Source organism: Talpa europaea (genome assembly GCF_964194135.1).
Source record: "Talpa europaea genome assembly, chromosome: 5".
NCBI classification, from domain to species: Eukaryota; Metazoa; Chordata; class Mammalia; order Eulipotyphla; family Talpidae; genus Talpa; species Talpa europaea.
In genome coordinates, this window is record NC_140071.1 from 116,776,484 (window position 1) to 116,804,278 (window position 27,795).

A 27,795-nucleotide genomic window follows, 5' to 3' on the forward strand; every position below is an offset into this window, starting at 1 on the left:
TTTGGGGAACCTGATCCAAAGATTTTATCAATTTTTTTGTGGTAAAATTACATCCCCAAATATGTATAACACATTTTGTCATCAGTTTTTCTTGGTTCCTGGGAGTAATGATATAACACTTGCCCCCCACCCCAAAACTCAAGGAAATGTGTTTAATACTAAAATGTAATAGACCCACCTCACCTTGGGTAACTTTGTGTAAAAGTTATTCTTTTTAAAATGAGCTGCTTTAAAGTTTAATCCATTCTCAAATTTCTTTTACCTGAGGGCCAAATTTGTTTCAAAATCCAGAATTTTTCAAACATTTAATAAATGATACACATAAAAATATACAAAAATTGCATTAAGTATATAGTCTCATATATGTTAGGGAATTGAGTTTGTGGCTAATTTTATGAAAAAATTTTCGGGTTTCAGAGCTCTAGGGATTTTGATTATAATTATAGATAACTATAGATAAAGTTATAAGATTGAGGCCCCATAAAATGACCACACAGATCACTTTCCTCTACTTAAATTAACAGGTATTTCCTTTGCTCGGGATTGACCTTTTTTTGTCTTTTTGACTATTCTTTTTATCCTTAGATTCTCATCCTTTATTTACAAGTGACTATCTCTCTACATTTTTATTTTTAAGATGTTGATCTCAGGGAATGATTAACAACTGCTGAAGATAACAGATGGTATCATTGATTTTTCCATAAGAAAAAAGGCCAAAACAATATTCTGGTAAAAGGTTTGAGATTTTCCTTCTAAGTTCTGGTACCAATTACAGCTGGATGCAGTGCGTGTCTTCAAGAGTGATGACAGTTTTTCAGTACACATTATTTATTAAACTGTTTGTTAAAAAAACAAAGGAAGCAGAAAGCTACTTCCACTGGTCATACGGGATTTTGAAAATTCTAGAAATCACAGTATATATAAAAGACATTTGCAATAATATCATAAGACTACAAAAAAACAAAGTCAGACCAGGACAGTAGGCAGGAAGTAGAGGAAGCCCTGAGAATAACAGTTTAATAGTCATTAAGAAGACCTTGTTATAGATAGAGAACATGAACATGGCTATTTCATGAAGGAAATTCTGGGTGATAGGTAGCTGACAATTTTCAGGTGAATTTTAAAAGAATTTAAGAATACATGACCTTATTATAGTATCACCTGGACTCTTTGTTTCAACTAAAAACAGCATAGATGATTTATAACAGCAGTTAAATTGCTATAGACATTCCAGTCCTAAAAATGCATTAAAAAAATTCTTGGAATCCTACTGAAAACCATCCATTTTAGTATCAATTCATAATATCTGTTACAACACTCTGGTGTTGTAAGGTCATAGTAAAGACTATGATCCCTCACATGACCTCTTTTAATGGTTTTGAAATTGTCTCATTTTAGTCAGGCTCTTAGCAGTTTTAGAAATTAGAAATTTGCGTCAGCTCAGCTGATTCTGTTTGCCTTATCTCTGAATCTGTTTCTCCATTATAACATCTACACAGAGGCAGACCTCAAGAAGGGTCTTCGTTTGACTGGAAGCTGAGAGAGGAACAAGTTCCTATAAATGATGGCATCTGCCTGCCCCTTTCCAGTAAAGACTCCTCCTCAGAAGAACACTGAAATGAAGAAAGATACACCTAACATCTTCAGTGAGAAGATCAAAGGCATCTTCCTATAGGAAGTAAGCTGTTGTTATTACTAACTGTATTTTAAGTAGTTCAATTTTTGTCCTTTTTTGTTACTTAAAAGGTTCTTACAACTTTTTCTCGGGAAATTAACCATTTGTAACATTTTTGCATATGGAAATCTCCTCTGAGTTCTAACTAATTAATCTATAAACTCCCTTTTCTTAATTGAAAAATAACTCAGATTGGAGTCTGCTCATTTGAAGCATTTTCCTAGAATCTTCCCAAAATAATAAATAAATCTCAAATGAATCCCCTTGAAAATGTTTATATTCTAAAACAATCAAAGTGCTTTTATAAAATCCAAAAAGTTTCATAGAAGCATTTGATCATAAATTAAAAACTTCACTTCCTTAAATTCTGCCTGGTCAAACTATTCTCTTATGGAAATGTATCTATACGCATACAATAAAGGTCATCACATGGGTTTTTCCAAGTCCAGAAAAATCCAAGACATTCATGCTTGATAGAAGTGCCTCTTCAAAGTCTCTCTTCCAAACTTATAGGAATACTTGCAACTCCAAGGAAGGTAACCTGCTTTTTAATCCTTTGAGTGTCCAGCCATCCCTAAAGCATTTGTTTCTGAGTAGTCTAAATCTAAAGCAGTTTCAGATACAGACAAGTGTCCTTGCTCAACATTACAAGAAGTTGTTGACATCATTGCAAAAACTCCAGAAGAATCAGACATGGGTTGTCTCTCTGACTTGGCAGCTGAGTGGTCAGCATACTTAGGTGTCATTTGACCCACCTTTAAAGCACCTTTCCACTTCTTCAGAGCTTTAATCCTTTCCTCTGGACTCAGTTTGTCGTAGTGCTTAGCCCTCAAAACTGGAGATGGAAACAGGGATCCCTGAAGAACTCGGTATATAAACCTAGGTGACAAAAGCATCACAGAATTACATTAACCTCAGAGGCATCATGGAACACAAAAGATGCTCACTGGCTAGAAAGAATAAAAGGTCTGTGGTCACTTGTCACTTTTTGGTAACGAGAGAAGATAAACTATTAGAAGGAGATAACAGTATTACATTAATTAATATTTGTAAAGCACTTGGAAAATATTTAGTGTCTGGTAAGTGCTTATTAAAGAAATCTGTGCTACCTAATAGGGTTAATGTTAGGTTAAAAGATAATAAATGAAAAGCAGAGTATTGACATCTAGCAAATGTTTAAAAAACACTAGCTATTAGTTTCCTCTGGCTACTATAACAAATTACCGTAGACTTGTCCCTTTCAGTTCAAGTTGACAGTGCTTGCACTGCTATAGCATTCTCAAAACACATGGGGGTCTCCAATGTATGTCTTGGGGCTTTATGTCATTAAAACGCAGATCTTTTCTGTAGAATCTCAGTTCATCTTCTGGTGGCTGCTGAGATGGTTGAAGGGATCTATGATTTACACACCCAGTCTTCAGAATTAGCCTGTTTCCAGCTATACTCTTGGTCTTCTTGCTAGAGCATACTTCTAACTTTTAGCAACTTTAGAAATCCAGATAAGCTGAACTTCACAACTTTGCATAGAAATCTTAGCTAAATATTCCAAACCTATCATTTACAAATTTTATTTTCTGTATCACAGTAGAACACAATTTAGCTATGTTTTCTGACATGTGGCAAAGATTCCGGTTCCTCATTTTCCATAGCATGTTTCTCATTTATTTCTGAATCCTCACAAACAGTGCCTTAACATTCATATTTCTACTAATGTTCTGTTTATCTTATGATGCTATATGTCTTTTCTAAAATATGGCTTTCTCTATATATGGCTTTCTCTTGTCACTTTCTCTGGAATCCTCACAGCAGTAACTTTGGTGTCAATATTTCTATAGTAAATATTGGCTACAGTTTTTTTTTTAAGAAAGCCTAATAGTTTTCCAATCATGTGCCTCAAAGTTCTTCCATTACCTGTCCATTATCCTATTTCAAAACATTTCCAAGTCTGCTTCAGGTTCCCATGGCTGCTACAACAAATTAACACAAATTTGATGCTTAGAGCAACAACAATTTATCCTCTCACAATTATGAAGGTCAGGAATTCTGAAATCAGTTTCATTGAGTTAAAATCAATGTGTTAGAAAGCAAATATTGCTTAAAAATGAACAATGATGTAAAAAAAAAAAAATAGGGGCCTCCCTAGTGGCACAAGGGGTTAAGACAAAACCTATGAAGTTATCTGCAGCCACTGCAGCATGAGTTCGATCCCTGGCCAGGGAACAACCCACATGGTGCAGCAAACCTCTCCTGACTCACCCGCTGCTCCCCTCAGCAGTGTATTTCAATCTGCCTGTGCTGTTCCCCACTCTGTCTCTGATGAATCCTCTCGCCCCCTACACTTCTGGCCTGTACCCCAGTTCTTGTATGCATAAATAAATAAATCTTTAAAAAAAAGTCTGTGATTCTTAAAAAATAGTAATAATAATTAAAAAAAAAAAAGAAAGAAAGGCTACGCCCCCTCTAGAGGATCTAGGGGAGAATCCATTCTTCCCTGTCTAGCTTCTGATGGCTGCCAATACTCCTTGACTGCTGGCCAAAATCTCTTCCACACAAAGTGCCTGCCCCGGTCTGTCATATTTCCCTCTGCCTCCCACTTTTAAGGGCACTTGTGATTGCATTTGAGGTCCACCCAGATAATCCAGGACAATCTCCCTATTTTAAGATCCTTAACTTAATCATATTTGCAAAGTCTTTTTTTGGTCCATAAGGTAACATTCACAGGACGTCTTTCAGGGCGTCATCTTCAGCTTATCACAATATTACATGGACTTGTACTGTTAATTCTACTGCAGGGATTCTTTATGGCCATAACTTTAAAGTATTTGTTTCTTCATAAATTCTACAAGTTCACTTCTGGTTTTTCTTCTGAAAGTAATAAGGGTGCACAATACAAAAGCATCTCAGTTTAATGGGGATATTAAGTATATAACTATTACCATAGAACAACTATGGTGGGTTTTCTTATGCCTCACTTATAGAAGGGATAACGGTCACCCATAAAGGGTTGCTGCCCATTGTGCCTTTTAATGGTATTTTGGTGGGACTGACAAGCTTTTCCAATAGGTTAGCTAGTGACGTTTCAAGTTTTGCAAGCCAGACAGTTTTTGTTGGAACTATTGAGCTCCCTGTTGTGGTACAAAAGCAGTCATCATCGACAATACATAAATTAATGAGCATGGCAACATTTTAATAAACTTTTATTTACAAAAACAGGTGGCAGGCCAGCTTTGGCCTGTGTACCACAAGTGACCTAGCCTTTTAGAAAATAATGTGATATCGCTTCTCGGCCTTTTGGCTAAGATCAAGTGTAGAAAATAATGTGAAATCACCATTTTGATTCTCCTATCATGTTCAATAAGGTAGGACAACTATTAGCTCTTGCATTTTCAGCTAAACAGAGTTCATAAAACTATAAAAATGAAGAACCCCATGTTCAAATAATCTGTAGGTTAAAACCCCATGCATAGTTTCCAGGCATTTCTATTCCAGACAATGTTAGAAATCGAGTAAAACTGAAACAGGCAGGATAAATGAAACCTTATAGAAACCCCCAGATCTTAGCCATTCACACAGTAAGAGAGGGAGAGGGAGAGCAAATAAGAGAGGAGAAAGTGAAGTTGCTTGATTTCTAATTCTCTCTCTTCCCTCCTGCAGGCACGGACAAGGATGTGCTGACGGTGACTCATCTTCAACCAGACAGTCAAAGGCAACACCCTCATGAGATGGCAGAACAAAAGAGATCTAAGAAAAGTGGTAGGTCCTTGGATAACCTTGTGAAGCAGAGCTGCCCTACCCCTGTGCACTATTCCGTGACAGATCAGCATTAGAATTTTCCATGACACAAAGAAACCTCCCAGTTTGCTAAAACTTTGTTTTGCTGGCAAATATTTAAAACCAATATTTTAAGTACTACACAGACATCTCCATGATGAGACTGCATGGTCTGCCATGTGTACTTAGTGGTTGCTTAAAGAATTCCAAGTCTATGATTTCACTTTTTTTTTTTTTTTTTTTTTGGTGATAAAGCAAATAGCCTACCTGGGCAGAAGAGCAACACAGGTTGTGAGGATGCAAACAAAGTAGTATATTGGATCCAGCATGTGATTCTGCATAATCCAGTAGGGGTTGGATGGTGGGTTGCAAGTTACACACATGGCTCCAAAAACCAAGGCAAAGAAAAAATAAGATGAAATGCTGCCAACAATGACCAGCATGTGGATCCAAGTCTGCAATACAAGAAGAGCAGGGGAATGAGGAAATTAAAGTCAAAGGGCACCAGGTCAAAACCTACAAGGAGGTAGGAGGGGGCAGTAAGGTGGTGAGAAAGAACTGGAAGGGAAGCTCTTTAGTCTCAGAATGGATGACTTATATTGTCATCCAAGGGATGTTCAGTGGCCATGGACTCTAGCACCCCCTGGGATGAGAAATTCTTTAATGACACACCCTTTAATTACAGCCACTGTTCTCCTCTGCACCCAGCTTTCATTTAACTTATTGGTAAGGACATGGTCAATCCATGTAGTCTTGGGTTTTCAGATTTTATTTCAAGTATAATCATAAACTGAAGGGTTTTAAGCAGAGAGCAAAAGATATGATTTATGTTTCAAAGGGCTGATTCCAGTTATGTGAAGAGACATAACACCTCCTTTTATTTCAGCTGAGAAGTGTTAGTTTGGTCTTGAGGAATGCTGGCCATCGAAGGGTAATTGTTTCTCCAGTCTGCCTCACAATCCATCAATCATCTACCATAGATATCACATCCGGGGGACCAAGCAGGAGAGTTTCCACTTTCTGTGGTTGCACATCAACCTCAGCATAAGGACCTCAGTGATCAACAAGAGAAGCCAACGATCCCTCTTCTTCTAGGAGTCATTATTCTTCTCACTGCCACCTGTTTTCTAGGCAGGAACTTAGCAGGGTTGCTGCTAATAAGAGGTATTGACTCAAACATAAGGGTTCAGGTTATTTAAGAGACAGGAAAAGTACTCACCAAACTCTTGCTTTCAATTACCAGGTGGAGGAGAATGATAAACAGAGCAGTTGTGTTCAGAGGGTTTCCAAAGCTGAAGATGTCAATGTCTGAATCCTGGTAGGTCTACAAAGAAACCAGACAACAGGGGGTGATTGTAGAGGGTGACACCCATGCAGGGGTATGAGTATCACCACTTTATTCTACAGTGGAGGGTTAAGTCCCTTGTCTCTCACAATGGGTCACTGAGAATAAATTTGAATGTTTCTAGAAAAATGAGACTGATTCTTTCCCGAAGAGTCACCTACTCTTTGAACTTCTCAGGTGGAATTCCTCTTCATTCTGAATCATAATTCATCCTCCTGGAAACTTATATTGATGCTGCTAGATCTTTAAGGTATAGAGAAATGCCAATATATTCCACAGAACAGAGCTGCAAACGTTGGAAGCAGCCATTATGGACCATCCTGAGTTTATAGCTCTGCTAGATAAATATCTCCTCTCTAATATTCATCTTCCTATGCTTAAAGCCTTCCTCAAATGATGCGATTTTCTAATCTTTACAATTCTAACCATTCTCTTTCAAATACACTTCACATTGCCTCTCTACATTCCTCCTAAAATGCAGTATATCCAGAACAGTCTGGCTGGATTAATTAAAATTATTTTATAGCAATAAAGAATGAAAATTACTAATTTATAGACTTTTTTCATTCTTTTGTTGTCCATCCATGTTCAAGTTAGTATTTTCTTTTGGGGAAGGGTGTGTGTGGTTAAGTAGCTATTATCATGCTACTTTGTGCTCAATGCTGGCTTAAGTTTTTAATTAATTTTTACACATTTTCTTTAATTTAGTCCCAGTCTTCTAGTCTTTGCATTTAACCTTTTTTTTTTTTTTTCAGTTTTAGGAGACTACTTCTAAGACCTTAAATTATATGTCATCTGGCAGAATTGGTTCAGCGCTTTCTAATAATAGCTTTCATATTCTGACTTTGCCTCTCTGGTTTTGCCTTATCTAATTATATGGCTACACATTCAATTTTATTTAAGTAACTGATGAAAATTATCAAGAAGTACAGGGCTAAAAAGAGACCCAATAGGATTCAACTAGGCACTTCACTCTCCGAATTGAAACTATTATCTACATATTTCAGAGTTGGAGGGTTAATGTTATAATTTAGTCAGTTAATAATCAACTTCATCATTTGAGCAGTCTATGCAAATATACCCATTCTATATGCTGACACTGGTGGCAAGAAGCAACACTAATACATTGATAACAAATATTTTGAGCAAACGAGGACTCACATAGTAAGGAACAAAGAAGCAGACCAGGCTTTGATAAAAGGCATCCAACAAAGTAATCCAGAAGGTGAGGGGTAAGTATGCCTGAAAATGAAACAGATATTGGGAAAGGATAAGATTAATAAGGATCAAGAGCCAGTCTATTCCTTGATTTTTTCCACAAAACAGAAGGGATTTATAAATAATGGTAGAGGAATGATGGTTGAAGGACACTTCAAAAATTAAAACATGGAAATTCTTTAAGGAATTCCTCTTTAGTCCTGTTGTTTTATTATTGGATCAGTCTTAAATCAACCTGAAATTGAGATAGTAGGATTAACTTTCTATTTCCTGTTGATCAGAAAGTGCTATTTCAAAAATGTCTCCAAACCCATCCACTTCTATCTCCACTCTTCCCTTCACCCCAATTCACCAACAACCCTCTCTATGAATGATGAAAAACCATCTTATTGACCTCTCTGCTTCCTCTCCTACCCTAATCCAATCTTTCCATAGCAATCATGTTTTTGTAATTTAATATATAATAGTCATGCCACTCCTTAATTAATCAAATTGACCCCTTCTAATCCCTCCAGTGCCTTCCACAACATTGCATTTCCAGTACACCTAAAGTTCCTTCCCATGGCCTATAGGGTCTTGCACAGTTTACCCACTGAAGCCCCAGCTCTCCAGATGGGTCACCTCTGCTCTCCAAGGTCACCTCTTACCATTCTTACCCTTATTCATTATGCTCTGCCACACATATCTTCCTCCATTCCTCAAACTGGCCAAGCTTATTCTTTCCTAAGACTTTACCTGTGCTATTCTCTACACCAAGGATTCTGTACCCTGGCTCTCCCATATGACCAGCAGTTCATACTTATATCCTAGTTCAAATATCATTTTCTCACAGAGACATCCCTAGATCAACCTGAAAGCTATGCCCATCCAATCACTTACTACTGTGACAGACTTAGAAATCTCTTGTCACAATCAGAATTAATCTTATTTGTTTACCTTATGATTTTCTTGTTCTCTCACCAGAATGTATGCCTCATAATTAATTACCTTTCCTCAAGTCTGGTACTTGATTCTTATATTCAAATGATTAAAATAGTGTTTGGAACATAGTAGGTACTCAACAAATACTTGTGGATTAATAAATTCTTCTATTGCTTTTCATAGGCTAAACTGCCACCTACCAAAAGTTGGTAGAAAGAAAAAGATCAAGAAGAGACATTAGTCAAGTAGTTGAAAAGGTTTTCTAACAAGAACCAATTCTGACTGAATGGAATCTGAGACTGCTTCCAGACCCAGCAGAACAGAATACTATTATTTATTAATGATATCCACCACAGATGAAAATGGCAACACATGTATCATATCCTTGAGCTAGTTGTTTTTTTTTAACATGTTCTTAATCTTACTTCCTTTCTAATGCAAAAAGAGGCTGAAATTTCCTTGAAAACATCCAATTGTCTCTTAAACAGCAACATTTTACAAATTTACAAATTCTCCTTATGTATTCTCCCATTCTTCAAAAGACTACACTTGGAATTTTTCTATCCCCACCTTTTTTTTCAAATCTCTTTGTTCTCTGGGAAATCAAAGTAATGAAGATTCATTGTCTCTAGTCAGTCTACTTCTCTCCATATCCCCTTTGACTGTTTTCTCATTGGAAATGATGGGATATTTTACCTGTCTTTCTTCATCCAACAGCCTATAAAATTTAAACAGAGCACAGGCAAATGGCGGAAGAGAATGTGACAGAGCTGAAGGGGCAACCAAAACATCACTGAACAAGAGAGAACAATTTGGGGAGAAATTAAAATAGGAACTCTTGCTTCTGGAAGAATAGGGATGGCTCCAAAAACCTATAGTAAAGTGGTAAGAATACAATTTCTCCATAGTCACATGAGTAAGGGAATGTTAGGGAAGTAGACAGAGAAGGGTCAAGGGTAAGTGAAATGAGAGATTGAGGGATTAGCTAATGGGATCTCCCAGAAATTGAAATCTGGGGCCTCCCTCGTGGTGCAAGGGGTTAAGCACAGCACTGTGAAGCTATCCACAGCCTCTGTAGCAGCAGTTCAATCCCCAGCCAGCCAGGGAGCTATCCACAAGGTGCAGCAGACCTCTCCTATCTGGCTCACTACTCCCCTCAGCAGTGCATTTTCAGTCAGTCTGCAGTGCATTTTCACCCACTCTGTCTCTGGTGAACATGCACCTCTGGCCTGTACCCCAGTTCTTGTATGCATAAATAAATAAGTCTTTAAAAAAAAAAGAAGAGAAATTGAAATATGGACATGAAGTCCAAGCCAGAGAGAAGACTGTGCAGGTGATGAGAGATGGGCAGTAGATGACAGCTTCTTGGAAAGGAAGCCTCTGGCTGCAGCCTTCCAGACATATCTCCTCTAAAGGAGAGCGATTCTATAACACCAGAGAGTATATTTCATGATCCTGAAGACAGGAAATGGCATAAGCACAAACCATAATTTGTTTGGAAGCCAAGTTCAAAGAAAGGACAACTCTTCTACAAGGTGGAATCAATGAAATCAATTAATTACCTTTCATCAATAGCCACATGCTAGGAATCTGCCTTTTATTACTTGTATTATAAAACTGGCCAGCTCAATAGAACATATGAGAGAAGTAATGAAAATGGAATTCAACAGTGGGAAGCAATGACCTCAACTCTTCCAAGGTAAGGACTGATTACAAAGTCCAGTCTGTATAAATGGGCTTTTAAAACAATAGTTACAAAAACTTTAAATATTCCTCCCTTTACCCTCCACTGGACCTGGAATTTAACTTGTCCTGGGGTGCAGGACAAACTTCATTAATATGAACCCTACATCCCTACACCCTACCCTTCTTGAATTCTAACTCAGATTGGACTCCTTTAAGAAAAGCCCATACGGTTTGTTGATCTGAATGGACTAGATGACATTAAAGGATTATAAGGATTTCTTCTTCCCTGACAGCTGAATGTGTGACTTCTGAGTGTTGGCAGTTCTTGGTAGCCCAAGGGCATCAAGTTACTCTCCAGTCTGAAAAGACAGTTCAAGTCAGAATAACATATACTGTTGGAAATGAGTGCATCTTTTCACGGTCAAAATGTCCTCAAATTTATGATTAATTCTGGAGGGTTTACCTTGCCAGTAACAATATGACTGGAATTTTCACATGTAGTGTCTTCATCCTCATACCATCTCCATGAAGTAAAAAGTTTGAAGTACCAGCAAGTTAAATAGCTTACCAAGGTCACACACCATAATCAGAACTAAACTCATGCCAAACATAACCTGTTATTTCTATTTACTGTTCTGGGCCAATGTCTTCAGAATCTGCAACACACAGATTCTTATGTTGGTCTCATTTGTGTCTGTCAGTGCTTCTTCAGGAAACCCTTCTTGCCAGTCTTGTGCATGGGCTTCATTCAGCTCTGTCCTCAAGAACACCATAAGTCCCTGGTCAGTGAGAAAATGATCTTTCTAGCCACAGTGAGCAACATAGGAACAGGCATGCAGCTCGAACTAGGCTAAGTCATAATCAAGAAATTTACAGAATAGCAGTGTTCTGTCACCCTTTCTTCTGGTCTTTGCAGCTGTGTGAGCCAAAAGTTTTTCCTTTTTCACTAAGCCAGTTTGAACTGGTTTTCTGTCACTTGCAACAGAAGGGGCTCCAACTAAGTTTTCTTCTCAAGATGAGATTATCTGGGCCTCCCCTGGTGGCGCAGCGGTTGAGCGCTGGGTTGTGAAGCTGCCCGCAGCCTCTGCAGCACCAGTTCGATCCCCGGCCACCGGCAAGGGTCCCACATGGTGCGCAGACCTCTCTTGCCATGCCCACTGCTCCCCTCAGTAGTGTATTTCATCAGTCTGCCTGTTCTGTTCCCCGCTCTGGCTCTTGTGAATTCTCTCACCCTCCCACGCTTCTGACTGTACCCAGTGATTGTATAAATAAATAAATCTTTAAAAGAAAAAAAAAGATGAGATTATCTGACTAGACCAATGAGGCTGACCCCTCAGCTTTGTACCTGTATAAGTGTCTATATGTTCCTGGTCCACCTCAGACCCCATGATCCTGACTGTGTTTGTGATAACAGGCTGGCTTTCTACAGGGGGTGGAACCAAAGCTAAAGATAGTGTCAAAGTTCTTTCTGTAGCATAGAGTAGTGAGAGAAAGCACAGGCTCAAGCTCAACTATACCACCCAGGAGCTCTAGGACACAGGAAGGTTATTTGAGATACCTCCCTGTGCCTGAGCTTCCTCATCCACATAGTGTGGCTGACAGCAGTACCCATCTTGAGGGTCATTTTGAGGACCAGATCTCTGCATGTGAAGATCAGTGTCTGGCACACAGAAGGCCCTAGATAAATGTTAGCACTGGATAAATATTCATTAAGGGCTATGTTAATATTACTATTAATTTTGTGAAAGTTAAATTAGAAATGAATTTTAAGATAGCCCAATTCATCAATCAACTACAACAAACGTTTAAGTAAGAGAGAATGAGGGCAATGACAGAAGGATAGAAATGGGGGAATAGATATGTGAAGTGCCAGAGGAAAACTGATAGGACTAAGAGATCTATTAAGTGGAGGTGGGAAAACGTGATTTTTAGGGAGAGGAAGTTGTTGATCACCACACTGCTTTGCATGGTGATAGAACTTGAAGAATTTAACTTTGGCTTTGGAACCAGACTGAGAAAGGTTCACATCCTGGTTCTGCTTTTTTTTTTTTTAAGCTGTGGAGTTTTAGGAAACATTACTTAATCGCTTTGATGTTTAGATTTTTCACCTTAGGGTGGGAACAATACCAGGTTCTGTCTCAAAGTACTTTTGTGAATACATAGGACACAGGGAACGTTCACACCATACATGGCACAGTGGGGTTTAGTAAATGCTAGATGTTATTGGCTGTAGGCCTTTCACAGTTTTCCCTGTGTGCTTCCCAGGAACAAGTAATTTAACATCTGCCACATTAGTAGTGTCTTTGCAGACAATCAGACAACTAAAACAGTTTTGTATCATTCTGCTGAACCACAGTGCCTGAGCTGGGCTGACTGGGGAAGCCCTGGCTTTGACAACAGAGTGTATCAGTCCCAGCACTTTGGCTTTAGCACCTACCTCTGACTTCTGACCACTCTTGTACAGTTCGGGCAGTTGCATGAGGGTCTCTGCAGACACATCTTTCTCCAAAACACCATAAATGACAGGAGGGGCAGATGTGAAAAGGAGGTTGAAGAAAATCAAGACCCAGTAGTCAGTCATGGATGTTCCTGAAAACCCACAGAAGAACTGGTACCAGAACAGGAGGTTCACATAGGCCTGGAACACAAAGAGGAACGTTGGCATCTTAGAAACAACAGCTTAGTAAATTGGCATTTTAGAAACTAGTGTTTTCACTACTAATAAACTAACTCCCTCTCTGTCTACCAGCTGGGGACATCTCTAGTATTAAGTGTTTCTTCACCCTGGGGTTTAATTTGGAGTTAAGGGGGGGGGGGGAGGGAATAGACTATAGCATAATAGAGAAGACAAGATATTGCAAAGGCATTTTTTACAAAAAATTTAGGAGAGGGCCTCCCTGATGGCACAGCGGGTTGAGCGCAGCCCCGTGAAACTGTCTGCAGCCTCTGCAACACGGGTTCGATCCCTAGCCTGCCAGGGAGAGACCCACATGGCACGGTAGACCTCTCCTGTCGTGCCCACTGCTCCCCTCAGCAGTGTATTATACTCAGTCTGCCTGTTCTGTTCCCCGCTCTGTGTCTGGTGAATCCTCTCACCCTCCTGTGCCTCTGGCCTGTAACCCAGCTCTTGTATAAATAAAATCTTATTTATACAATCTTAAAAAAAAATTGGGGAAAGGGTCTCCTCTCCAAAAGTCATTGACCTCTAAGTCCTATCATTTTTAATGACAAATCACAGTTCACCCCAGATTCACATATTCTGACAGAGAGGCTGGAATTTTTCAAATACTTTTTTGTAAATTATTTTATTAAACTGACCAAATGCACTAATTCTAATTAGTAAATATTGAGAGCTTTCTGAGGAGTTTATGTACTGAAGACAGAGACAGAGAGACACAGACACATATACATACCTAAATCACACATTTGGGATATCCTAAAAATGAAGTTTTGCATGAATTGAATTGATTTTTCTCCTACAAGTTGTACCTCAAAAGTGATCTAAATTTATGCTTGTTATTAACAAGCTATATGTTAACTTTAAAGACCAAGAATAAATTTGACCTAAAAACCAAGACTTATTTTAAGGTCAGCTTGATTTTACAAAAGTGGACACTGAAATTTAAATGGTATGCTAAAAATAAGTCAGAGTTCTAATCAAATTCTCTCCTTATAGGAACTACATAATCAAACTAAAGTTCCTTAACCATCAAATAACTACCAAGCACAGACACATTTTACAGGCTTGCTAGAAAATTCTTGCATCTGGGAGTGCCAGTCAGCTTAAGTTAATAAAAAGCATTATGTTAGGTTTTTGCCTGTATCTGTGTCTTCATTATACCACAGGAGACATCAGTTTGGGAACAGCAGACATTTTTCTGTATCTCCTGTAAAATGGAAGCAAACCTTTTCATTTTCTACTGACAGACAGCATTAAACATTTCATAATTCTGCTTGTCACAGCCTTTTTATGGAAGGTCAAAAATTGGATTTTAAATGAACCAGACAGGACTTAATTGAATTTAAATGCATAGGGAATAAAAAATACCAGCAGATGGACAAGCCTCGCAATTGGCTGTCAGCGGCTGAAACAGCACATTCCCAGATTATTTCTGGAAAGGCAGCAGGAGTGCTCCTGGCCACTCATAACCCATCAGAAGCAAAGAAACTTCGAGTAGGATTATTCCTCTTTGTCCTTTACTCACACAGGAGTGCAAGGTGGAAAGGGGTAGAGGGAGCAAATTCTCTGGCGCTACATACCACGTTCTTGTAGAAAAAGTAGAGAATCATGTTGGAGAGGCGTGTGTAACACCAGTGCCCGTGGACAAGCAGGAGCTTGCCGAGGTGTTTAAACTGAGACACAGCAAAGTCACTGGCCATCACCGCCTGCAGAGGCAACAGGGAGAGAAGGTCACCCTGGTCAGCTAAACATGTCAGAAGAGACAACATGCCTAACCATCAGCACACCAGCAGAACCCAGAGGAGTCAAATCAGCTTAAAAATTTATATGCAAAAACAATGCTACTTCAGTAAAAATAAATTTTATATACAGACCAAAAAAAAAAAAATCCCCCCTTCTCCCCCACCCACCAAAAATACCCCAACAACAGAGCCGTGCTGGGCTGTCTGGCGTCACTACTCAGCTTTCCAACACAGTGTGTGAAACCAGAGTTGCCACTGATTACCACTCATGATATAATTTCAGCAAATGTAGCTCCTTATTGAAAACTGTGTGCATAAACCTCCCCTCAAGGAGGAAAATATTTAAAAGTATTTTGGTCATGACTTTATATAACTGCATAATATTTCAAGTAAAGAGAAATTTGAGTTCCTCATCTTTCGTACAGATACCATAATTTACAATTCTCAGGAAACCCTACCCTCACATTGCACCTATCCCTGACAGCATTTGCTCCATACACAAAAAGCAGTCTTTGGACAAACTTTCATCTGAATTTTGTGCCTTAAATGCTACCCATCCATGGATACTCCCACCTCCCCAAGTCTTGTTCTCCCACATTTTCTCTCCCTGTCCCTCTTTCTTTAGCATCTTTAAGTCCTTTATTGGAAATCTCAGTAGATTTTTGTCCATGTCAGAAGCTGCATAGTTATTGCAGGACTGAAAAGATATATTATTATGATCTAGATAGGCTCTATTTCCAAGTGAACCACACACTTAAAATTATCCAGGAAAATACCATAAGACTCATCCAGTAAACAAAGAATGAATGGATAAAATTCAAGTTTCCCACCCCTGAGCTAACCACAAAGTCTCCCTACCAAAGAGAGTTTTACTTCAGAGGAAGGCTGCATTTGGATGGGCAGGTCAAGTTCACGGTGCTTAAATGCACCATCACTCACCTGCATGCCTTCTTGGCCTGAGATTCCTATCCCAATGTCTGCCACTTGTATCATGCTGACATCATTGGCGCCATCACCTTCACGAGGCAGAAGAAAAAGTAAGAAATGAAGGAAGGGTAAAGAATAGATGTAAATTTTGCAAATCAATAGTGACCACTCAAGCAAACAGCAAATCCTTCAAAGTTTATTCAGGTCTCTAAGTTCTAAGTAAGCAGACATTAAATGTAATCCCACTGCCACCAGGCAGAATTTCAAACCCAATCCTCCTTAAGTTCTTCCATATTATAACTCCTAGCTGGGTTGATCTTCTTCTATGCCACTCACTCTAGTTTCAGTTTTCCAGATATATTGCTCCTTCCAGCCACTGCACGTGGTTTCTCTATTTTTATAATACTGTGCTCATCACCCCCACCCACTTTGCTGGATATCAACTGCTTTTACTTTCAAGTTTCAATGCCACCTCCTCTGGGAAGTCCTTTTCATACTCTTTAAAGCAGATGTTCTTCGTTAGGCCCCCACATGACTCCGTATCTCTATCATACCTACACCACATGGTGTATGGTTGCATAGAGATGTCTTGTTCTTCCCACCACACTGGAGCATCTTAAGAAAAGGTATTACATTTCTATTGGTAATAAACTTTTTGCTGTTCCCAACTTCACACCAATCATTCACTAGTTTTTAAGACATAGCATTCTGATTCTCCTTTCAATCTGAGTTCATGACCCAAACCCCCAGATATAGGATGGGGAACTGAACCAGGTCTGCAAATTCTGTTCCCTGGCTTCAGTGATTGGTTAAGGGATGAGCTTACGATCAACTCAGTTGATAAAATTGAAATATCTCAGTGTTCTAGCCTTAGGAAATCTGGATCCTTGGGGCTTAATTCATTCATAATATGTTCATTAAGATAGTTGAACAAAATATTAATCTAATCCTGATATTTTACTCCTAACAACTTAAAAAGAGAGATAGTTTCTTCTCACTCAGGTTGCTAACGGATAGAGTGTAAACCCAAAATTTTCAGTGACTTTATCAGCACCCCGATGAGGAGAGCTACTGACACTAAGAATAATCCCGAGAAAAACAGAAATAGAAAGATGGCTGAGTTCTCATCTTGCTAATCTCCAAACAACAGAGGAGCTCAGAGCTTTATCTCACACTGCTGCTTTTGTTTATTTATACACATTTTTGCTTGGGCTGATCTCATCTATTTTCAAAGCTTTAGCTATCCCCACCAGACTTATGATTCCAAAATTTATAACTCTAGCCAACTCCTCACTGCTAAATGCCAGATTTTCTATCTGTCTGCCTACCTGACATCACAGGCTAGACATCTAATGAACTTTTCAGACTTAACATGTGCAAAACCAAACTCCTGATTCCCCTGAATCCATCTCAGTATATGGCAGCTCCTTCCTATCCATTCTTAGAGAAAAAGCCTGGATGTTCCCTGATTCCTTCTAGCATGTAATATATCTAATCCATCAGCAAATGTCAACAGCTCTTTCTTCAAACCATGCCCATTACTATCCCATGCCCCACCACCTCTTCTGCTCACATCTAAGCTCAAATCATAATCATCTCATTCCTAAATTATTTCCAACTGTTTTTTTTAATTACATCCTTGCAACCCAACAGTTACTCTCAACACAGCAGCCAATGATTCTTTTAAATGTAAGGCAGGCCACGTTCTTCCTTTGTTCACAATCCCTCAATGACTCCCTGTCTCTTCAGATAAAAGCCAAAATTTTATAACAGTCTCTAAGACCCAAAATGACCTGGCCAGCTGCCATTTCTCTGCCCTTCACTAACCTCAGCAAATTCTTCCCTTTGCTCAAGGGAGTTTTGGCCTCATACACACCCTCACTTTCATTGTCTTCTCCTCCAGAAATGATCTCTCCCCAGATCACCTAAGACTTGCATATCATTTTCTTCAAGTCTCTGCTCACAATCTTATCAGAGAGAACTTTTCCGGAAAAAAAAAACAAAAACCTAAAAACCAATATTATTTAAAATGGCATCCACCCTTCCCTCCCCCAAAACTCTACATTCCCCTGGTTCTGCTTTATTTTTTCAATAGCATTTGCCACCATCTGATATATCTGCTATTTTTGTTTTGTTTTGTTTTACTATAAAACCTCCCACGAGATACAAACTCTTTAAAGAAAAGACACTTTGTCAGTTTTATGTAGTCTTGTATCACCCTTGTCTAAAAAACTCCTGTACATAGAAGGCACTCAATGAATATTTGTTGACTGTATAAATTCATGTCTCTGAATTGAACTTTTTCCTAAAGAACACCTGGACTTCCAGATCTGTGATTTGGTACATTACTTAATCCAGTTCATTCGGGCATCTGACATGGAACCCAAAGAGTCCTGACTTATTTTCCAGGTCACACCGCTACCACCTGGCTCATAGCAGAAGGTCAAATAGTGATAAAGGAAAGGGAGAGAAAAATGAGGGAAGGTACAGAGGAAAAAAAGACAGAAAATGGGAGGAAAAGTGGGGAAGAAAAAGGGCAGATAAAAGGACAAACAGAAAGAAGAGACAGAAGGATCAGCCTCCCTGTGGCATGAAAGTGAGAAGCCCAGGGCTGCACCCCGCTCACCGATGGCCAGCGTCATCACCCGGAGGTGGTTGCGTACCAGTTTCACCACCTCACTTTTCTGCAAGGGTGTGGCTCGGCAGCAGACCACTGCTTGACAGCAAGCAGTCAGCTCTAGGAACTGCCTCTGCAGCGTCTCCTGCAGGGCAAACTCCAACGTCTTCCCAGTGATGATGAGTCCAGCCCTCGGTGCTGAGTCCTGTGGGCCAGGAGGCAGGCGTACATCCTCACTTGAGAATGCCTGCTCTGGAGAGGCTGGATTCTTCTTCTGAAGTTCTTTCAAAATTGTGCCCATCAGCATCTCACAGGCATCCTTGAAACAAGAGGCAAAGATAATTAGCCTGGTGCCTTCTGGAGTTACCACATGAAACTAAATTGATCAATGTCGTTCTTTAGCAGTTACTGCATCAAGGTGATCCCAGGTAGTGAATAATGGGTTACTTTCAGACTCCAGAGCTCTTTCATAGGTAGGAAGGGTGGGAAGGGAAGGTAGTAGGGTTGTGACACTAGAGCTTTGGTGCAGGGTGAGTACAGAGTTCACATGGAGGTGTGAAGCTGTACAACCCAAATTACAGTGATGTAAAAATTAAACAGTTATTATAAATCAGTAAAACTAAAAAAAACCTCAAAGTCAAAATCAAGCATGAAGAATTGACAACTTTTCCATTTTCAATGTTCACTGAACCCTTTTCATCTTTCATGCACCACATTAAACAATTTATATCTGCTCATTTAATGCCCACAACAACCTTATAAAATAGGCAGGTGTAGGGTAAGATAAAAAGTATCAGACTTTTTTGCCCTCTCCCAATTAGGATTAATGATGGATCCTTGAGATCCTGAATACATGCCTGAGGGCGGGCACCTGGAATAGGGTGTGGGCATATGCAGATGGGATTCACCTGGGTTAAGACTGGGCTTATAAGGGCGGCAACAGGGAGATGCCAGCTGAGAAAAGAGCAGAATCACGAGAGGAGCAGAGAGCCCAGACAGAGTGAAGACTTGCTGGGGGCTGAGAGACCTGCCAGCCTCCTGGCTCCCCAGCACCCCTGCCTGCTGTGTACTCAGTAAAATCCCAATAAAAGCCTGCAAAAGCCACTGAGGGCTCCAGGACTCACTTCTTTACCTGTCTGCTTGGGTCATAGAGAACCTGCTCCATGCCCATTCCTGCTGTAACAGCAGGTAAGGAAATTGCCTCAAGAGGGTATGTAACTCTTCAAAGTCAAAGACCTGGTAAGGGCAGGGCGAGCATTTGAATTCTCGTGGTTTTACCATCATCCGTGTGTGAAAATTTTAGGTCCCAGCCCAAAGCGACTCAGCATTTTCTTGTGCTCAGTCTTCAGCTGGTGCTGGGAACTGGCTGGTGATTGTGGTTATGGGTCATGAGGCCACTGCAAGGTGCTAAGGTTATTCATTCTCTGTTGAATAAGAAAACTCTTCCTTAAAGTGTGAGGAGTTGGGTACTGACTGAGGTCTGACCATAAAAACACGCCGACTCATCGTGGCAGCTGTGGAGATCCAGATGAGAAGCTACAGAGGAATTCTGAGAAGGCCGTCACTGATTAAATTTGATTACTGAGGAAGGAAGGAGGAAGAATTTCCAAGCTAATTAAACAATTTGCACAGGTCATGAAGGGGTTCACTATACTAGGAATCAAATCAAATGCCTGTTTAGCTGACCAGAACACTTGTGTAGGAGATTAGTGGGGGGATTGGGAAAAAACAGAATAGGTACAAACCTCTTAAGTTCCTTCTCCTTAAAAGAAAAAATCTCTTATTTCCCTTCTAACAGTTCATCAAACTTTTGATATTTTCACGAGCACTATCTAAGAATTACCACTAGAGGGCATGATTAGCCTGACAATCTATTTTTAGACTTTCCATTAAAACATTAACTATTGACCTGATTCTGATAGAAATCAGCACTTCTCCTCAACTTGAAATGGAGGTAGATTGCTATCCCAGAACTTGATATATTTTGTCATTATGGGCTGAATTTTTCAAATCCCTGGTAATCTTGCAGAGGAAGAAAAATTAAATTAAAAAAAAAATTAAAAAGGAAACTGTTACGCCCTTATTCAACAATGCATGCTCTGAATCATTATGATTTTTTTACTGAGCATTTAGAAAAACAATGCCCTTTCAAGCACACACTGGGATGATGAATAGAAGAAATGACAAAAATAAGAAATAATAATCAAGGAGCTAACAGTTAATAGTTATCAGTTTTTTTTTTCTCTTATATTCATTAAATCACAAATGCTCTGCTGGCTTTGAGAAAACAAGATGACTGGTTTAGTCTCATTACACATACTTTACTTTGGGTATTGAGGATAAAAAGCTTGTCATCTGGCTCCAGCAGTTTGCATGCGTAAGCTATGTTGACAGCTGTCTCCTGCTTGTCCCCTGTCAGCATCCAGATCTTGATGCCGGCCCTTTGAAGGGCTTCTATAGACTCAGGGACACCCTCTTGCAGACGGTCTTCAATGCCAGTGGCCCCTAAAAAATAACCAAAGAGTGTCAGGGCTTGTAAGAAACCAAAGTCAGCAGAAGCTCACAGAGGCTGCACCTGAACCACATCTGTTAGCCACCCCAGTCGGAAAATACATAAACTCCAGTGACTTCCAGGGAATCCAAATGCAATGGAAAGACCCACAGCCAAAAAAACATAAAAGTAATATTTTGGGAGAGAAACCTGAGGAATCAGTGAGTTGATCAAACTTGTGTTTTTACCTTTTGGCTAACTTTCTTATATGTAAATTGAGGGTGATTGATTCAGGTACTCTATAATTACAGTGCACTTCCCAAAGGGAAGGGCAGAATTTTAAAGAATGCTCTTACCAGTAAGATGTAATACCTATTTACAATGCTCTTTCATGATATGTCTATAATTTCCTTTTCTGAAATAACTGGAGGCAAGTTATAGCTTAAAATTCAAAAGATTTGCAGATTTTTAAAAGGTAACACAGTACAGTTGTCATATTTTGTATATCTGGTAATCAAGCATATTAATATTGCTGCAGTAAAACTTACAAATGTTTAAACTAATTAGGATAATAAGGACTGATAAATAGACTATCCAATCAGGCCTGATTTTGCTGCCAAATGAGTTTGGTACTAAACCCACAGAGCATTTGAGTTTGGATTTTCATATGAGGACAAGTATACCATTGTCACAGAGAAATGACTTAGGAGAAATCATAGCTGTTTTTGTCCCAACCAGAGAAATGGAGTCCATATGTTGGACAGGGTGGGCAGTACCACTTACATTTATTGGATCAAAGTGGAGGGGAAAAAAACAACTAGTAGGAAAAAACTTATTAAAAGACACCCAGATATTTTCAAAATTTGTCATTCTGACAACACAAAATAGTCTACCTACCAAGTAATGTTAGTTTGTTCTCCAACCTCATGGCAGATTCAAGCAATAACTCTTCCCTGTTGTCAATGCTGGTTTCAGCTAAAAAATGATTCCTCAGCCACTCTGCATATTCAGTGTCACTCATAACCTTGGGGGAGAAAAAAGAGCTGTGAAGTGGGCCAGTGGGTGATCCTGCCACAACTGTCCACTGGTGAAGTCTCAAGCCACCAACTGGTTTCAGGAGTTCCTCCCTAGCCACGTCCACGCCAGGTTCACAGCCTCCTGCCACCTGCTCAGGAGCTTTCTGAAGTGTTATCAGCCAGTGCAACACTGATGAGGACAGATGGGCCCTGGAACTCCTTGCCTCTTAGAAATTCTAGGCACCATATAGGGTGAAAATGGGTTAATCTTTTTATTTAAACCAGGGAATATGCAGTTGGGAGAGGTCTCCACCTGGTAGCTAAATCCAGGACATTTCCAGCATGGCAGCAGAGAAAATGGTGTCAGGTCCATTCAGTTTGAGGTATAAGGTAGCCAGCAGGAACTCTGATATCTTTCAATAGTTGGCTTATGTGTATTTAAAAAGGTAAAAAAGGGGCCTCCCCGGTGGCGCAGCGGTTGAGCGCTGGGTTGCGAAACTGCGCGCGGCCTCTGCGGCGCCGGTTCGATCCCCGGCTGCTCCCCGGCCACCGGAGGAGGGTCCCACATGGCGTGCAGACCTCTCCTGCCGCCCGCTGCTCCCCTCAGCAGTGTACTTCGGTCCTTCTGCCTGCTCTGCTCCCCGCTCTGGCTCTGGTGAATTCTCTCACCCTCCCGCGCTTCTGACTGTACCCAGTGCATGTATAAACAAAAAACAAACAAACAAACCAGCAAACAAATAAATAAAGCATGCCTCTATAAAAAAAAAAAAAAAAAAAAAGGTAAAAAAAAAAAAAAAGACAGTGGGGACCACAGGGATGAAGCAAGAAAATATTGTTCCAAACAATATTAAGTGGAATTCTTTGGAATGAACGGTGCAATTTCCTTTGTCTTTAAGTTGCCAGCGAGGGACAAATCTCCCTTTCAGTTCTTATGATGCAGCATAGAGAAGGGATGAGGTCTTTTCTCTCTCATCTGTTTACTTTGGTCCACAAGGTAATTTGATCTGGGAGAATCTGACATCTTTTGGGCTACATTTTATCAAGGGTAGGATCATTCCACTGAAAAAACAGAGGGCCTGTTTAGATCTTGAATTCTGCATTCTTCTTACACTAGGTGAATTAGGCCTTTTGATTTCTCCATGTAGTTAGTTGACAAGACAGCCCCTAAAAACTAGAATTTGGATAAGAAAAAGAGGTCCTGCTAGAAATCTACAAGTCAGGTTTCCTAGGTGTCCTGTGGTTGGGAAATCATTGGGTGGCCATTAACATACGGATACTTTGATCCACCTGTATCTCCATGTCTTCTCTACACGTGGGAGTCTAGGATGAATGGAGGAACTGAAACTCTAACTTCAAAAATGTACAGCTTGACTTGGTGAATTCCTAAGCTACACCCCACTGGCCAAGTGCCAGAAAAACCTTGACCAATCCATTCACAAGGGCTCCATCTCTGTCTCTCCTATTCTCCTCCCGAGGCAGGGGAGTTGCTGGTAATAACACCCCCCAAATCATTTCTTGACGCTGTCTTCTTTCTTAGTAAACTTTTATTTTGTATGGATACACTATATACTCTGGGATTATTCTCAACAGAGAATAATCAATACTGAGATAATATTTAATGAATTCACTGGGTTTACAGAGGAACACTGATGAACATGTCAGGAAAAACTATCAATAACTTAAAGGAGAAAAACAAAGCCAGGCTCTAGCCTCATTCTTTCCAAAGCACATTTAATGCTGTGAGACAGAGGAGCGAAAATTAGAAAGTACTTAGGGGAAAAAAGACCCAGGGACTGTATTCCCAAACTGCTATTTACACACAAAGGCAATCCCAGATATACTGAAACGTGTAACTCAGAGAAGGTAACTTTTAGGTATGTTTCAGACAAAACACTTGGAGAACAAACTCCAGCCACCCAATGCATATCGAATAGGTTAGCCATGAAGAGAGAGGTGGTGGTCCAAGCCTGTGTCCGGGTTTGATATGTGCTAGTTTTCATGAAATGCTGGTGGAGCAAGGGCGAGAACTCAGCCACTCACCTTCTTTGCTATACATAAAGTGCGTAGGCCTCGTTTGGCATAGTCGTCCAAGTGTTTCTGGGTTTTCTCCCTTATTATCATCTGTTGTTTTTCCAGACTTGCTCCATCTGAAATAATTAACAAAACACAAGTGTTCCCACTAGTCTGCCCAATTATAGATATATTTTAAAAAACAGTGAGAGCTTAATTCACAACAAACAAAAGGCCATGTCATTTTGAATCCCACATGTGCATTTATAAAGAGAAGGCCTCAGAATAAATCTTGCCCTGTTATCCCTCTCTCCCTGGGGAAAAGAAAGTACTGATAACTTTTAATATAAACACCTTTCTACCACCATTTGAAACACAGTTACAATAGCTATATTAGCTGCTGTTCATGGAGCACTTGTCACCTGCTAGGTTCAAGGTCAAAGCCTCCACATGCCTAAGCAGGTCATTAAACTTCTCAGGTGCTTCTCAGGTATAACAGAGGAACTATAATGCCAACTTATTGAAGACTTAGACATTGAAAAAATTAGATAACTTTGCCAACTCATAACTAACAGCAGAGATCAGATTTGAACCCAAGTCATGTAGCCCCAAAATTTTAGTGCTTTCTCACCAAATCCTAGACAGGTTCCCCCACTTAACAAAGTGTGGTTGGTCTCCAAACATCCACTTGTTTGCTTTCACCAAATTAAACAGAGTGTCCAAACTCCTCCTGTCACTATGCTCTCAAGTGTGTAGGAACTCACCTGGGTTAGTCGTGGAAAGTAATTCCATGATTACAGAATCAGCACCCTTTGTATACACCACAACTTGGTTAGAAAGAGGGTGCCGGACCACAACAGACATTCTTTTTCTTACTGAATCGAAGGGCAGGATGTGTAAAAGTTGAAATGTTAATGGTCCCAGTGCAGCAAAGTCCACCATGACCTGCTCTGGAGTCCGGGATTGTAAAGTGCACTGATAAGCCCTGGCAGCATACACCAGAGCCGCTTCATCCGGGCTCTCGGCCTCATAACACAGGTTTGAGGCCAAGGGCTGTCCAGGGAGGGACTCCACCTGACCATTGGTGAGGCCTGCGTCACAGTCTTGTTTCTCTGTTTCCAAAGGGCAATCGGGATGACTAGAGTCTTGAGGACTCTCACTGCACTGGGAGGCCACTTCCTCTACAGGTGAAGTCAATTTCATTCTACTGAAGAGAGACAGTCTGCTCACAAAGGGGTTTGGGACCCCAGATGAAGGCTCTTTGCCACTGGCAAGAGATGGTGAACTTGATCTCCGGACAGACAATCTCTGGAAGAGGTTTTTAATCTCTTCCAAAGACTTAATGGGCATTCCACTAAGTGAAGAGAGGCCAACCTAGGAAAGATAAGGATGGTCTTAAAAATATAGTCATAAGTCGTTTATGACCACTTCAAAATCAAACTGGGAAAAAATGAGAATCAAAAGAGTTACCACTACCTTAAACAACTAGCAGCCCACTTCATACTTACAACTATAACAGAAAACACTAATAAAAATAGCCACAATGAAAAAAGTGTGCAATGTTGTCCACATTAAGAATTTCTATGACCATTTATTTGGTCATAGAATTTGAATGCAGTGGGCATTCAAATAGCAACTTTTTCCTAATGAAATAAGATACGGTTAATTCCATACTCTTTATTGTATGCATTCTAGCAATACCAATTTTAAGCAAATGAAGTATTCAAAAATAGCAAATTAGAATTATCTTCTCAAAATATTATCCAGTATTTGAAAATAAAGTCTTTAAAGACTGTTGGGCAATATGAGAATAACTATAAACATAGTATGAACAATATAAGGACAAATAAGAAATAGCACAAATATTTAAAACACTGGAAGAAAACCAAAAGGTTAAAAAAATTGCTATTTTTTTCCTTTTCTTTTCCAAATTCTATAAAAAGTTGTTACTCTACCTCCCTTTTGAAAACAAGTCAGTAAACAAAGTTGTTTCCAGAAGAGGAATTATCAACACCATAATGTGATTTTGAATTTCTGTTTTTATAGAATATCTTATTGGTAATCTGAATTCTCCTAGCTCTGAACTTTTGTCAATGATTAAGCTTACCATTTAATATTAATCATGAAGACAAATTGTTTAGATCTTAAAAGGCATTAAATCAGAAGTGTCCAAGGAATTAAACATTCTCTCCTAGAAACTATTAATTTTATGATAGTTTGAGGGAATTATGCTGGTTAATTTTCAAACTTGTTAGCAATTCAGAAATGAAGAATAAAACTCAATCACAGTTGAGGTTTCTGTAATCTGCATGAATTCAGTTTAGCGCCTTATACGCTGTCTTTTTATCATTATCTTAAAATACCATGAAGCTTAGGTACTTATATGCCAACAGGGATTTTCTGTTCAGTCCCTAGAATATTATATTCTTTGGGGATAAGGCAAATATACTTCTTAGAAAACACCCAAAGACACCTATTTGGGAAATAAATGTATGAGAAAAATTGTTACAGGGAAAGGAAAGAAAGACCATTCATGGTTTATTTTCTAACTACATCATCAGTTTTCAAAGAGCATCTTTTTAGTTGAAATCATTAAAAAAAAGTTTTTCTTCAAATGAAAGCTTAATTGGAAGCAAATTATTTTTATGTTAAAATTGACCACCTCTGATGTTGCCAAATAAAATGATCTAAGGGAAAATTAAAATTTAATTTGGTTGGGCTGCAAATAGACTTTTAAGTGAGTGTTTACAAAAAGAGAGATGGCTACATACAAAGAAAGCAGCACAGCAAGTGGTGAATCACCAGTTTCTAAAACAAGTCTTTTTAGTTGAAAATGAATTTTCCATGAATTCTAAACTAAAAAGAAACTTTTGAAATCCCAGCTTTGTGGGAATTGTAGAAACTTGTTGAATTATAGATGTAATGGATTTTAGATTGACTGAGTTAAAACTAACACAATTGGACATGAAAAAGATACATTATCATGATAAATGATCATGAATCCAATATTGTATTTTTCTTGAGGTAGCTTATACGAAGGTGGAGGTCTCAGAAGTCTCAAAGAAAGCTTCATTTGGTAAGGAAATTAAAACAAAAAGAACAAGAACTTCTCTTACCAGCTATCCTCCTAGAAGCAAATAGTTTAATAGCAGTGAATCACACTTCCTCGGTTCAAATCCCACCTCCCCACAAACCAGTCCTGTGACCCCAGCAAGTTACTTAATCTCATCTGTTAAATGGGAAATAGTAGAATAATAGTACCTGACTCATAGGGTTGTTGAAGGATTAAACATACTACTACAAGTAACTCACTCAGAACAGAGCACAGATCAGTCCAGAGCACAGATTAAGTGATATATAAATATTAGCTGCTATCATCACCATCATCTATAACAAAACCAGTATAAGTATATTTAAATCCAAACCTCTCGGGACTCCCTGGTGGCACAAGAGGTTAAGCAATGCACTATGGAACAATCCGCAGCCTCTGCAGTACGAGTTCGATCCCCAGCCAGCCAGGGAGCAACCCACATGGCGCAGCAGACCTCTCCTGTCTCGCCCGCTGCTCCCCTCAGCCGTGTATTTCAGTCAGTCTGCCTGTTCTGTTCCCCACTCTGTCTCTGGTGAATCCTCTCACCCCCCAACCCCCGCATCTCTGGCCTGTACCCCAGCTCTTATATGCATAAATAAATAAAG

The 27,795-nt window shown here is 39.5% G+C and overlaps 1 protein-coding gene across 1 annotated transcript in view; it reads right to left on the reverse strand.

Annotated features, from left to right (window-relative positions):
* Positions 1–2,223: 2,223 nt before the first annotated feature.
* The window catches only part of ATP10D (ATPase phospholipid transporting 10D (putative)), a gene marked incomplete at both ends in the record, with an annotated part of 52,463 nt that continues 26,891 nt past the window's right edge, over positions 2,224–27,795 (reverse strand). The window contains 11 exons of the mRNA XM_084233014.1: positions 2,224–2,554; positions 5,714–5,901; positions 6,666–6,770; positions 13,054–13,254; positions 14,877–15,002; positions 15,897–16,054; positions 18,592–18,958; positions 20,903–21,087; positions 21,971–22,253; positions 24,130–24,236; positions 24,864–25,473. Coding sequence (XP_084089140.1) covers positions 2,224–2,554; positions 5,714–5,901; positions 6,666–6,770; positions 13,054–13,254; positions 14,877–15,002; positions 15,897–16,054; positions 18,592–18,958; positions 20,903–21,087; positions 21,971–22,253; positions 24,130–24,236; positions 24,864–25,473 — 2,661 coding nt within the window. The remainder of the gene's footprint in view (positions 2,555–5,713; positions 5,902–6,665; positions 6,771–13,053; positions 13,255–14,876; positions 15,003–15,896; positions 16,055–18,591; positions 18,959–20,902; positions 21,088–21,970; positions 22,254–24,129; positions 24,237–24,863; positions 25,474–27,795) is intronic.